Source organism: Cottoperca gobio, chromosome 23 (assembly GCF_900634415.1).
Source record: "Cottoperca gobio chromosome 23, fCotGob3.1, whole genome shotgun sequence".
NCBI lineage: Eukaryota > Metazoa > Chordata > Actinopteri > Perciformes > Bovichtidae > Cottoperca > Cottoperca gobio.
The window spans coordinates 884,562-898,613 of record NC_041377.1 but is presented as its reverse complement, the minus strand read 5'-3'; the positions used below and the strand labels follow the sequence as shown (position 1 = coordinate 898,613).

Below are 14,052 nucleotides of genomic sequence, written 5' to 3'. Positions count from 1 at the left end.
GGACAGCTTGAGCGCGGACCTGGTCAGAGCACACCTGTGTGGGCGGGGCCAGCAGCCCTGTGACCTCCAGCTGATGACAGGGAGGTGTGTGTGTGTGTGTGTGTGTGTGTGTGTGTGAGAGAGAGAGAGAGACGTGCATCTAGTCATTGGCGCTGGGACTAGGGGTTAGTTGCCAGTGTCTCCATAGTAACCAGGTGTGATCTGCAGCCTGAGGTCGCCATGTTTAAGACATGTTGACATACACATTTGTGGCGTGAGAAAACGCATGCATTCCCAGATGGGTGCAAAATGAATGGTTGTCTTTTTTTTATATATATATATATATATATATATATATATATATATATATATATATATATATATATATATATATATATATATATATATATATAAAATAAAATAAACTCAAGTGTGTTTAAATGTTTTATTTACAATTACAAAATAATACACATAATATAAAACGACACGTTTAATTTTCATTAGAAATAGTACAAAAATATATTCAAAACAAGAACACAGGAGTGTGAAGGTTTGGTGATGTGGATACAAAGTAAAACACGAGTTACGGTTTAAGTCACATAAATGCCGCGGCTGCAGTTCGGGGTCTCACACGCCGTTGGTCCCGTGTGGCCAGTCCCCCGTGTCGAACATGTGCGACATCAGATAGTCCTCGTACTGTCCGTCTATCAGCTTGGCTGCGTTGTTGCGGGCGAACCAGCAGTCCACGCTCTGAGTCCCGCTGTAGATCTTCCTGCTCTTCTGAACCACCGGCACTGAGCGCTCCTTCACCTTCAGGACGGACGAGGGCTTCATGTCTGCCTGCGCAGGAAGCTCTGCTAGTCCCACTTCCTCATACAGGAACTGACCTGAGAGTAGAATCAAAGGTTCAAGAGATGTCTCAGTTTGACAATATGTGGGGTTGAAGTTAAGTCAAGTGATCTTTATTTTAGATTATTACTCCTCTGAAACTCAACATTTGAACATTTCTTTGTCCCACACTTACCTACTGCCCAGATTACCTTTACATTTGGATTCAGATTTATTGAAAACAAATTGCTGAATATCCACGAATTTCACTGAATATCGATGATCCTCCATCCGTAATGATTTTATGACGAGGCACCACCCTCGCTTTATACTTAACACACGGGATAAAACCTTTTAATTTAACTTCCCTGGAAACTCAGCCTGGCTATATTATTATTATTGTTTATTATTATTAATAATACAAATAATAATAATTATTTATTATTATTAATAATACAAATAATAATAATAATTGTATTATTAATAGTATTAATTGTTATTATTATTATTATTATCATTCATATTAATAAATTGATTTATTGTTTAAAAGTACATTTTATTTATTTAAAAAATACTTTTGTATTATAAGCAGCCTCATTAATAACGGCACATGCACTAATCGGTACATTAACCTCTTTATATCTTAGGATCCAGACCGTTAACCTGGTTTTGACATTGTATGTATTTTGTATTTGCACCTTTTATTGTGAGAACTGTGCAAGCTGCTGCACAGTAATACTCCTTCACACCCCCCCCCCCCACTGTGTAACAGCACTTGTATGTATTGTGTGATGTATTGTTGCTCATGGAAGCTGATGGTTTTATTGTTTAATGACTAATAAAGATGGAGTTTATCCGTCTCACCCTCAGTCAGGACCTAGTTCCCGCTCGTGAACACCTACCCAGCAGGCCGTGGCAGTTGTGCGACAGCCCCTTGCTGTCGCCGATGTAGAACCCCAGATGGTCTCTCTGGTAGGGGGCTGGATTCTTGTACTGATGCAGCAGGATCACAAACACGATGTTTCCTCCGACCGTCACCGTCACGTTAGACTTCCCTACGATGGATACTGACAACGCGCCGCTGTCCACGGTGACGGTGGAGTGGCAGGGCAGCACCATCCTGTCCAGCCCGTCCAGGATGACTTTCTTAGGCGTCACCTCGATGTAGGCGCGTCGGGGACGATCCACCACGATGGTGACGGTGCTGAAGTACGTGCGCTGCTGCTTGTGGCTGCCTGGTGGAGCTGGGGCGCCGATTAGCTTACCGTTCACTGTCACACCTGGAGACACGAGACAGAAATAACTCACCCAACGCTTCAATAACGTCGATCGTGAGGGTTTAAGTGTCGCGCACGACGAGTCTTACCAGAGTGCTTGTGGTCGGACACCAGCCGCAGGATGTGTCCAGGCTCACCGTTGATGTTGAAGCACACGGTCAGTTTACTGAGCGGGAACTCCACCACAAAGTGGGGGTCACCGTCCGCTGAGGGAGGTTAAAGGTCAAGAGAGAGAGAAAAATAAGAAGTTTTAAAAGTGTGCTGAAAGATGTTGAAAGTAATTATACGGCAGAGTATATGTTAGACTTTCATCGCACGACTGACTGACTCAGACTCACTTGTGGACGCGTTGCAGGGTTTATAATGACGTAAAGACTTCACACATATATTACATATGTTGTGTTTTATGGCTGATTCTCATTGAGTTCTCCAGAATTAGATTTCTGGCACAAAAAATGTAATTTAATAATTAAATATATAAATAAAATGTGACTTTTTTGTGATGTTTCGTTGGTGTCTGGTTACACAGCTCGCTATAAGACTTGTCTCGTAGTACTTGACAATGCATTGACATTTCTGTAAAACCCTAATGTAAAGAAAGGTGACGTCTTTTATTCGGCAAAGTTTCTAAGCACTTCTGTATTTCTATCTTTAGCTGGAGTCTCCTCAGGCTTGTGAGAACCAGCTGAGATGAATAGAGAGCAGCAGTAATGACGGGGTCATTAGCCCTCACTTACTGCCTCTGATGGGGTCCCTCTCTTTACTGTACCACACGCACAAAGAACATCCACTTCTCACCTCTTCGCTCCGTCCCATTCGGCCACAGTGTGTGCGTCTGTGGACTTGCATGTTTAAAGTGCCACTTAGTGCTTGCGTTGGTATTTCAATTAGACCCTGTGGGTTCTTTCCTCTTTTCAGGTCGTGTTCAGAGGTATCTTTGAGACTGTCTGACGAACTTCCAAATTACAGGCCGCCCACACAGAGAGTGTAGAGAGAGAGTCTACTGTACATTCCCCCTCTCCTCTCTTTCAAGTCTCCCTTTGGAGCCTTGTAACCGCTGCATGTGTGCTCACAGTATATCAGTACAACTGTTTACATGAGAATGTGGAGTCACCTGAGGTTTTGGAGATGGTGACGGATTTCTTGGCTGGTCGTCTCTCAACTTTACCTGCAAGGAAAACAAATATTTATCTACTGAGGGCTGCTGTTTAATACTTCCTCTTAAAATCTTCCACATGAGTTACATAAACTGCTGGTGGGGGGGGGTCAGTTATTAGTGTTTCTTACAAATACTTCCCACAATTTGGTCAAATGTAGCTAAATACATCATGGTAAACCGCTAACCATGCTAGCGATAAAAGGAAACAACAGTATTTAGTCACATGCTACGGCTGTTAGTTGTTGACGTGTTAGCTTTTCACTTGTGTATCAAAGAACTATATGACGAACGTAAACAGCTACAAATAAAAGCTGTTTATAGTCACATTTCAGAAAATAGAAGTGTATGTATGTAGCTTAATAAACTGTTTGTTTCTAGCGCAATTAGGTGTTTGTGTTATTTGTCACCCAACGTTAGCAAGAATAGCTGTATGCTACAAAGGTGAGCAGCTAACCATCATATCAACAAGCAGTAGCCGTAAATTAGCAGGATTACAGAAGAAACTACTGACCCGATTATCATAAAACTTGGTGGAGAGGTGTATCATGGGTAAAGAGAGAACCCATAACATTTTGGAGCGGATCCGACTTTTTTCACTTATGGAAAGGACCATGGCGGAGGACTTTGGTCTAGTTTTGCTATATTGTGGAAAGAAGTTTGGACTGTATTGACTGCGTTTAGGTGGATTATGGTACAGGGGTGGTGTAAGAAGATTCAGTTGACATTATGATACTTCTTTTTGCCCATTAATCTCAGATACTGCAAATAACCAACTTCTCAGAACCACTTCATACTCGTTTTTTGTCCTTGTGTACAGATGTTTCAACCTTTTACAACCAAATATACAAGACAGAGCCTCACCAATCTTGTTGCCCGTAGATGAAGTCTGGCTGCCTGGCTTCTTGTTGGCTTTCTGTGGATTTCCGTCCTCTGCGTCACCTGGCAGTTCATTGGCAGCCTCACCAGCTGATGGAGGGATGGTGGGCGCCAGGAGCCATGGTGCCGTCAGCCAGGACCTCAGGCTTCTCCACCACCAGGTTGGTGAGGGGGGTGAGGAAGTGGTAGGTCAGAGACACATTGGTGACCTGCTTGATGTGATCCTCCCTGTCTTTGCTGGTTTGGCTGCGCAGCCGCGACTTTAGCCCATCCTTGACGCTCAGGAAACCCCAAACGCGTTCCACAAAGTCCTCCGCTATTGCACCCAAAGCAACTCCCAATCCCTGTGTGACCTCTGAACCCGGAGTCTTAGCTCCAGACGCCATCGCTGCTGTGGCTGCTTTCACGTGTTTCTCAGTCTCTATCTGTCGGTGCCGCAGGGGAACGTCGGTCTCCAGGACGATGCTCTTGTCGTTGTTGCTGGCTGTAATCTGGACGTGGAGTGATTCCACGCTGAGGTTGGTGAGCTTGCCGGCGATGACGATCTCAGAGCCGTTGAAGTAGTTGGGGAACAGATGCTGAGTGACGTACTGGACGGAGTCCTCTGTGTAGTTGATCCTTATGTCAGACAGCAGAGGAGTTCCTATCTCATCGTAGAACCTAGAAGGGAACGAGGAAACATCTAGGATTCATACCTGATTTACTTCCAGAACAACCTACATGAGCGTCATCTGTTCTGGGTGTTTCTTGCTTAGGAGGGTTCCTGTCTGAGAAGTATCTAAGTGGAGCTTGTCAAATTCTCTAAATGCTAAGGAAAGGTGCTTCAATGCTTCCTTTCTTATCTTTTTTTTTGTAGTCAGGACCAAAGGAAAGGAGATTACGAAAATGACTTGTATGCCCCGTACAAAAACACCCTTTGCCCCTTCCGGCTAGGACAATTTTATGCTAATTCTAAAATCCTACCTCATAGGATTAGACTGTAAATTGCCTTAAAATTGGATTTATGGATTATATTTCTTGTATTTTTCCTCCTTACTAGTATCCTTCTTATCTTTTACACATTATGCACAAAGTATCTAAATCTGACATCTGTCTGTGCTTCTCTGTTGATCATCAGTCAGGTTTAGTGCTTTGCTTGAGGGCACATCAGCGGTAGTTTTTGAGGCAGAAAAAGAAGCTTGTTATTACAGATTTCATCAAATGTCTTAATTCAAACAAGCCACCTTTCGGCCATAAACCTGCTTGTTTAACCCCTCAAGGCTACTTCCACCCCACTTCAGAGTTTGTTCACGCATTCATAAAAGAGTGTGTGTGTGTGTGTGAGTGTGTAGAGGTCCCCTGTCCCTAGCCGCAGTAAACCTCCTCACCTCTTAACCATCATGTTTGTTCAAGCAGGCTGAGGGCTATTATCTGAGGACTCTATCTGTTAACCCCACGTACATACTCAGATGCAGGTTTCACAACACACACACATTCCTGCTCTACTGAACAAACACCTTGTGTGTCCGACTGCAGAAGAGCGAGAGAGAAGAGGGTTGTGTGTAAAGGATAGAAAGAAAGAGGGTGGCTGTTGTAGTCCCATGTAGAAGTTGATTAAAGAGGTCTGTTGTCAGCACCGTCACATTTGCGGTCTTCGTTCCCTCGTAGCTTGATGAGAGATGGAGGGACGTGTCAGGAGGGGTAGAGAGGAGGGATTAAAGAGAGCTAATTGTTCAATAAGAAGCGGATTATACACACATGAAGGGGACATTTGATAATAATTACTTATTTAAAGTAACAATCAATGATATCTTCTTGTAAATTAAGAATTCTTTGTATTTTAATTTCACGTTTGAAACACTTAATGTCTAGTAATGTGTTGGATCAACGAGCAAGGCCTGTAGTGAACTGTAGAAGATGGAGGCAGAAAAGAAAATGATGCTGGCGGGCTTGTTTTGAAACAGCAGCTGTTGGTTTAAACTTAAGGTGCCTTGTAGTTGGGTTGGATCGAGGTCGGTCGGATCCCGTTCCCACTACTAACAAACTGTTCCAGAACTTGTTTGTGACCGGACTTAAAGGTGTAGTTATGGAGTTCGATTGCTGGTTTCAGATCTTCCCAAGTTAATCGTACCAGGAGGGAAAATGAACCCGAGTCAGATTCAAATGGGCAAAACCAGACTACTTTCAGACTACATTGTTAAACCAGTCTAAGGTCAGTTTCACGCCTGTTTTAGATCTATTTAAGACCAGTTTCAGATCAGTTATGAACCAGCTTCAGATATATTCCTTGGCAGGTGTAGCCACCAGGTTCTTGAGTGTAGGTCATCTACAGGCTGCGATAATGAGCGATCCCCAATTTTACAAATCCATGTTGGCATCTGGGAAAACGTGATTTCCTATTTTATATATCTATAAAACAACTCACAAGATGGAAGAAATATTCATCCACATATAGTCTGGAATGACGGCCACACAAAGCACACTCTCACCCTTTGAGCATAGCGCTGGCGTCGGCGTCCTCGTGGATGCGCCTCATCATCCCACAGTTTTCCAGAGCCATGCGCTCCAGCAGCCGGTAATCCACGTCGTTCCCCATCCCGATGGTGAAGATGCAGAACTTCTCCTGCACGGCTGAGCGAGTGTTTCCCAGGATTGCTGTGGACTTGGTCTCCCCGACCGTGGGCCGTCCGTCCGTCAGAAAAATAATGAGGGAGACGCTGTTCGGGCTGGCGTCAGGGCTGGAGAGGTACTCACGCAGCAGAGACGAGCCAGTCTGGATGCCACCATCGATATTTGTGCCTGCAGTGAGAAGAAGTCATGTCGGATTATTGCTCAAGAAAACGTCAAGGATTGGATATACACTCAATAAATTAAACTTTATAGATTTTATTGCCCTGAGGCCAGAAGATGAGGAGCTCATAAAACAAGTTTTTCCACTTTTAACCCAGAATGTTATTCAATGCAGACAAACCGTTTTACATTTACATTTAATCATATTTACACTGAAACATTTTCTCATAGTGTACTTTAACTCTTCATTGAGCCATGCATACACGCTGTCCAAGTGAAGCAACTCTTAATAATACATTAATCCAGCAAACAGAATCTTTATCTATCGAAATACAGGAAGTGTGAAGAAGAATATCCATAAGGATAATAATGGCTCACGTCCAGTGGGCACCAGCATGTAAATAAACTTCTTGGCGTCTCTGATATTAAGAGGCGTCACCGGTACGAGACGATTCGGCTGCCAAACTTTGATCCTATTGGAGAAGCTGATGAAGTTAAAGCGATCTCCAGGTCTCAGATCCCGCAGAATGGTGAACAGAGCATCTTTAGTCTGAGGAAGAAAGAGAAATAAGTGAATCGTTTGTCAATCTCACTTAGAAAACAGAACCAGGGCTTTCTTGACATCATATTCCTCAAACTATATGTGGAAATTCTTACAACTCTTGCGTGAACAAAATGCTTGATACGAAACATGGTCATGGTCTCATGCTTATTGGATCATGATGCTACGGTGGTTTTAAACATAACATGCATACCATCAATCAAACGGCCAGCCCTTTGACCAGCTGTGGTGTTCTTTGCACGCACGCACACCAATAAATCGAGCCCATGAGGTCAATAGTTTAGAAAATGCTGAGGACAACTTAATTTGAACACTTAAGTTAACTGCATCGTAATTTAAAGGTTTGTTTTTTAAAAACACCCTTTTCTGCAGCTTGACTTTGGTCAATTTCTTCATTCTTTTGAATGGGTTGTCTGCCGTTGTAATCCTCGCATTGATGCTGACACAGTACATCAGAAACATAAACATTTTCTGGAGAGAAAAGAGCCGTTTTGTCTTTAAGAAAGTGATGTTTTAATCCTGCAATAGTTTGATTTTCTCTCAGAAGAAAAGTGGCAGAGGTCCATGGAAATAGTTTGATACATACGTTTTGACTGTTTGCTGATGATTCAGCGTTATACCTTTTTAATCATTATATTATAGTGTATCTCTTTATAGCTATAACTATGAATCTTGACTACACAAACTTAATATGTCATGTATAAGAAATCAACTAAATGTTCATTTGGATAATTGCCCAGCCTTTTGGTTTACTTTGAATGTGTCCGTCTAAAAGAAAAATGGACAAGCAACAAAAAAAAAACTTCTTCCTACTTTCCATTTGGAGCTTCACAACGTCAGCATCTCTGCATCCCTGAGCGTGGGTGTGATATATAATTTGGCGCTGGGGGGGGGTTATAGATGCCTATATGGGCTGTATATCAGGGGTCAGCACCACACTGAAACCCTCTATTGTGGAGCCACATCAAAACACACTTGTTGTTCTGTTCCTGCGGCCCACTGGGGGCTTGCCATGGGTGGGGGCACGGATCAAGGGGTCGATGGTGCTGTTGTCTAAAAAGTTCCATTACCCCATAGACACTGACCTTCCTCCTTCACAGCACGGCCTTGTGCTGTATGTTTCCACTTTTCTGTCTCACTGAAAATCTGTTTTTTCTCTCCTCTCTGGTTCTGTGCTCACGGCAGCTGCAGAGAGCAGCTCTGAGTCTGGCCGAGGGGATTATCGTGCTATTGCAGATGGAGGAAAAAGGTCTGATATTGATATTCCACTGTGGGAGTAAAAGAGGTGGGGAGTCAGGTTTCTGATACAATTGAAATTCTGCTTAAAAAACAGGGTCAATTGTTTTGCATGGGAAGTATATCCTCTGACGCACTCTGGAAAAGTAAATTAGAACTTTTATCAGCAATAGGTGCGACTTTTAATGTGAAAATACACCAAATGTATCGGCCTTAGTCCCAAATCGTGGTAGCAGCAGATAAAAGTGACTCTCAGATTGGCCCAAATTCAACCTGGAGTCAGGTGTGAGCATTAGCAGGAAGCTGCTCACTGGGAACAGATCAACAGGAAGTGACAAATCCAAATGTACAGATCCACACCTGTGGTTTTCCATCATAACGGTCACGATCTTTATCAGCAGATGGAGTTTGCTCAGAGCCAGATCCACTGATGAAGACTGTGAGATGCAGTAGAAAGCTCCAGAGAAAGCCAGTAAGTGACGCAGTTAAAAGCACCATCTGACACTTGCACCAAAGTGGATCTTTAAGAGTAAAATCCCAAGCTTGGAAACCTTCTATACAGAAAGATCAATGAGATACTTCCTGCAGCTTTACCTTCACAACAGTTTTCTGGATGTGTGCTGCTTTACCTGTCGGATCTTAGTCCCCAACATGGAGGCGCTGGTGTCGATCACAAACACCACATTCTTGGGCACAACTGGCAGATCTTTGGGGGCGAAGTAGTGGACGAAGTGACCGTTTAACACCTGGGAAAGAAAGAAGTTTACAGACAACAGGCGGCGAGTTGCAGCGGTCAAGTGTGATTTAGCAAAACATAGTTTGCTTCTGAAGACAGAAGAGTTTGGCAGCGGAGCGACTGCAGTGGCAGGAAACCAGAGAAGTGAATCACTAACAGGTGGGTGGATGAGTGTGCGTGTGTAAAGTTGGATGGGATTGTTGTGTGCACACTTCCAAATATGAAAGCTAATGCTTTTCCAGTCTGCTTTAATCCATCAAAGCCTTCGCGTATCTCTGCTTTTATTATGCATGTGCTTCTCAGAGTTGGTGAAAGCAGTGTTGCGCACCTGAATGTCTCCGATCCCCATCTCTCTCTGCACGTCGTAGCGGATCACAAAGTCTCCCAGGATGCCGTTGGTGGTGATCTTGGCCTGTTGGACGATGTTGGGGTTGAAGGTGATCTTGCAGACGTTCTTCTCGTTTTTGACGGCGGTGGTGACGGGAGGATCGAGCTTGGCTGAGGCACAAAGACAGGAAGTGTGTTTGTGTTTTAACTGGCTCAAGAACAAAACCCTGAAACAAGTAAAGTCAGCCTGACCGAAGAGTGAAGCTCTAAATATGATCTCTGTGTACTTTGGCTGCAGACATTGGTTTAAATTCTAAAAAATAGTTTGATATGTGGAGTTATTACGAGGATGTCTCCCTAAATCATACCATTTAGAAACAAATAAATGTTGCTAAAACAGAAAGGAACATCATAAATATACATATTTAAACTATAACAATACACAAACCTATTAATAAGGATATTGATTGTGCTGATCAAAGTAACAGCAGAACAATATATATATATGTAAATAAAATAAGATATAAACCTGGTGTCTTGGCTGCGTTAGGTCCAGAGCTCCTGCCGTTGCGGAGCGGCAGCACCTGGAGGTCCGTGATGGGCGAGTGGTCGACGATAGTGACGTCCAGGCTGAGGCGGCTGACCAGCTGCAGCGGCCGCAGGCTGGTCACGTGCTCGTAGCGTCCCAGCCGCCGCTGCAGGAGCTCCTCGTAGGTCAGAAGGAACACGGCCCGGTTCCGACCCGGGATGCTGGCCGCCATCCTGAACACCTCGGCCTCCGGCTCTGGGCTGGAGGTCGAGGACAGAGGTGGACACGGTGTACTCTACTTATAATTTTAATGTAACCTTGTTGTTTTTGCACTTTATTTTTCAATGTATTTATTATATTTATATTGTTCCATCAAAGATTTGACATTCTGTGTGAACATCGTTGTAGTTTTTCCAGAGTTTGTCGCTATTACTTTCTGCCACAGCATCTTATTTGATTCTTCCACTAGGGGGCGCCAGAGTTGGAAATATTCAAATTCTTCACATCGTAACTTTAATATTAGAAATGTAAACTTAAAAACATTGAGAAGTTGTTTTTGTTTACTCTGGTGACTCTTCTGGTTGAATTATACATTTTAGAGCTTTTTTAATGACATTACTCATTAATGTATCGCGTCACCAGATAAAACAAATCAGCCGTAAACAGAAAAACATTCGATATAAAGCGAGAAGAAGAAGCAAACATTAGTAAAGAGTCTGAGTGGTGACTTCATGAGTCTCACATCCTCCCTCCCTCGGTGAATCACCAAATCTCATTTAATAAAATGTCACTTTTCATATGACAGCTGGAAACGTGAAGTCACTTCTTCCATATGTCACCTCTTGGGTCACAGATTTATACGACAATCCTCGTCTCTGGAGAAATTATCTTATTACACACACACGCACACACACACACACACACACACGGGACACACACACGCCCTTTGTGGCCGTGTAGTTGTGGTTTTAGTTGGGATGTTATTAATCTCTGTTTGCAAAATCGGAACATTAGAGGGAGTGCCTGCTGTGTAATTAGGAGGAGACACCAGACCATGGGAGGGGCCACACACACACACACACACACACACACACACACACACACACACACACACACACACACACACACACACACACACACACTCTCAGGTTTCTCTTACCTTGCATCACCTGACTCTTTGTTCCTGGCTTTTCCGTTCTCCTGCTTGACCCTCTTTGCCTTCGGCCTGACCTCGCTCTGGTAGACGCGCCCTCCGATGATCCTGGTTCACGGGGTCAAAGGTCGAGGATTAGATTGCCGCTCATATTCCGGCGGACCACCTATTGTCACGTTTCAGCCGGGCTTTCTCACACAAAAGACAGAATTCGGGGGTGGAATCCTGTTTTTACCTATTTACGGGTGCATGTGAATGAACTCTGGTCCCTGTGTGTGTTAACGGCGGTATAAAAGTTTCTCGTCTCCATAGAATCCGACGCGTCATAAATCCTTCCAGCCGGACAGGTTGATGCTATTATTTGGGGTTTTAGCTCTAAAGTTGTAACTTTGGTGCTTAATTTTATGCGGATAAGAATTTTTTACGGCTTCAGCCATTGTGGGTTGAAAACAAACAGCTTGTAGAAATCTACACAAATTAGCTCGTTCAAAGTTTGCTAGCTCTGCATAGCTCTGCCTCTCAATAGTGCGTATCCAATCAAAGGACGTGGACGTGCTGACGTTATCGTACGCCTACTAGCTGGCCCCGGTGTCCCCAACTCGACATCTGATTGGCTAACACCACAGTTTTATCTCCGTTCACTTTAAGCTACAGGCGCCCGCACTGTTGCTTCTGAAGGCCTCAGGGCAGATCTCTTGGACCCTGGCAACACATCATGGCTGAAATATGATTGGATAAAAGCTCTAACATAAAGGCCAGACCTCCAAATCTCCATCTGAGGCTGGAAGCAGCGCAACCAAGAGGAAAGCTATGAAATGAAGAGAATAGACTATGGGGAATAATTTAATACTTGTGGAAAGAATATCTAAAAATTAAATGTATATTCTGATGATGTTTAGGCCAGCAGAGAAGGCCTTGCTGGCCCTGACGGCCCGCCACTGGTTCTTAGTGACGGGCTTTGAGTGACAACTACTTACTAAACCTTGGCAAACATTAGACTGTTGGTTAAATTCATAAGAAGGAGGTCAGGCCCTTTCTAGGAGTCCCGAGTTAAAACTGAGAGCTTACAAGAGGGTTAAAGGGATAAGAAAGAAAGTACTGGTTGCTTTTTTGCCTCCTTATGTCTTTAGAAATCCTCAAGAAGGACAGATTGCTCCTTTGGGTGAACTACTCACAACTCATGTCAACACTGAGGCCAAGCCTGTGATGAAGCCAAGAAGATCCGATTTCTTCTGCGAGTTTTATGAACCTTTATCTTAACAAATCTTTAATCACGTTGTTATGATTTCCAGCTGCACCTCTCTGTGCGTTATTGTCGCAGCTCAGGTGACCTGCTCGACTCTTACATGGTGAAGTTGGAGACGTAGGCTCCAGCGGGGATCTGAAAGTGGAAGACGCCCTCTGCAGCGGCGGAGTGCCGGTTGAGCATGGCGCAGTACACCGCGGTGAAGGCGTAGCGCGAGATGATGGTGGTCTTGATGGAGAGTTCCTGGATGTGAGGTTTAGTCTCCTGCAGAGGTAACGTTAAAACACAATTACTGCAGAAGCTCCAACACCGTAAATATCAGCTGGACTTCCACGTCACTGTTAAAAAAAGCTAATTTGGCACATTTTACGCATCCCTGCTGTCCGTGTTGAAACCTCCCAGCTTTATTTTTGATTAGCAAAGATATCTCATCCCAAGAAAACCTGAAATCCCCCAAAGTTACAAGAACCAAACAGAGGCAGAGGAATTTGTTCCCATGAGCTAAGTGCATTACAGGCAGTCTGGCACATCTGCGCGCTTGGCTGATCTCCTGTTGGTCACGCCCAAAGCGCACAAGTTTAGGATGAGAAAATATGCTTCTAAAAAACTCAAACGAAATATAAAGTTGTGTTTAATCAAAAGTTTTCCTAATGTCTGGGAGTTTCGGAGTTTATGGTGAACTGACGCACAGGTGCATCAATATTTAGTTGATGTGCCACCAACTTAAAAGTTCGATTAAATGATATGTAAAAGCTCAATTTGAGCAATACAAATATTCAAATCTCTTCATATCTGTGTAGTAAATGTGGCTTTACCTTAGTTAGTATAGTTTTCACCTGCCGTGGGACTCTGCGTGGCGCCTGTGGGAACGGAAAACGAGTCAAATAAAGAAATCCAAACTCCAGAATATGCAACACCTTCGACTTTTAAATGTCTTACAATGTCTAAATCGAAGTCTGCGAGGTCAGAATCAATGTCATCTCCAAATCCCCCCAGTTGCCCCAGGACACTCGGGCTGAAGCATGTTATCAGTAAAGTCAGCAGCAGCATCTTGCAGTCCTTCTCCAGTAAAACTCAGCGAGATGAATGGGGCATTATTTCCAGCGCGCGGCGCCTCCGAGTCTCCGTGTGTCCGGATGAGAGTGACCGGACGGAGCGGGGACACCGCGCGGTGGAGGAGAAGGACACGCCCACCCCGCGGAGGAGAGGGATGCGGACTGAAGGAGCGGCAAATGTGCTGCTACTGATGCCTTCAGGGACTGTTGGAGTTTTTGCAATTAGAAGTTAAACCCTGGGAGGAGCAGAGCAAGGGCGTAGGTTTCTTTTCAACATATGGGGGGGGGGGGGCACACACATTTAAGCAAAGGGGCTAGAA

General features: G+C 44.0%; 1 protein-coding gene and 1 long non-coding RNA gene across 2 annotated transcripts; one reads left to right on the top strand and one right to left on the bottom strand.

The window, feature by feature from the left end:
• Positions 1-419: 419 nt before the first annotated feature.
• On the bottom strand, positions 420-13,907 carry itih5 (inter-alpha-trypsin inhibitor heavy chain 5). Its single transcript, XM_029461917.1, is given in 15 exon segments — positions 420-866; positions 1,710-2,087; positions 2,174-2,290; positions 3,199-3,252; positions 4,105-4,231; positions 4,233-4,779; positions 6,588-6,897; positions 7,267-7,438; positions 9,316-9,432; positions 9,751-9,920; positions 10,279-10,538; positions 11,438-11,539; positions 12,778-12,941; positions 13,493-13,537; positions 13,617-13,907. Coding segments are annotated over 15 exon segments (2,934 nt in total). The 5' UTR covers positions 13,728-13,907; the 3' UTR covers positions 420-606.
• On the top strand, positions 8,687-11,190 carry LOC115028270 (uncharacterized). Its single transcript, XR_003834552.1, has 3 exons — positions 8,687-9,158; positions 9,330-9,940; positions 10,300-11,190. It is a non-coding gene; the product is annotated as an uncharacterized LOC115028270 (long non-coding RNA).
• Positions 13,908-14,052: the final 145 nt, after the last annotated feature.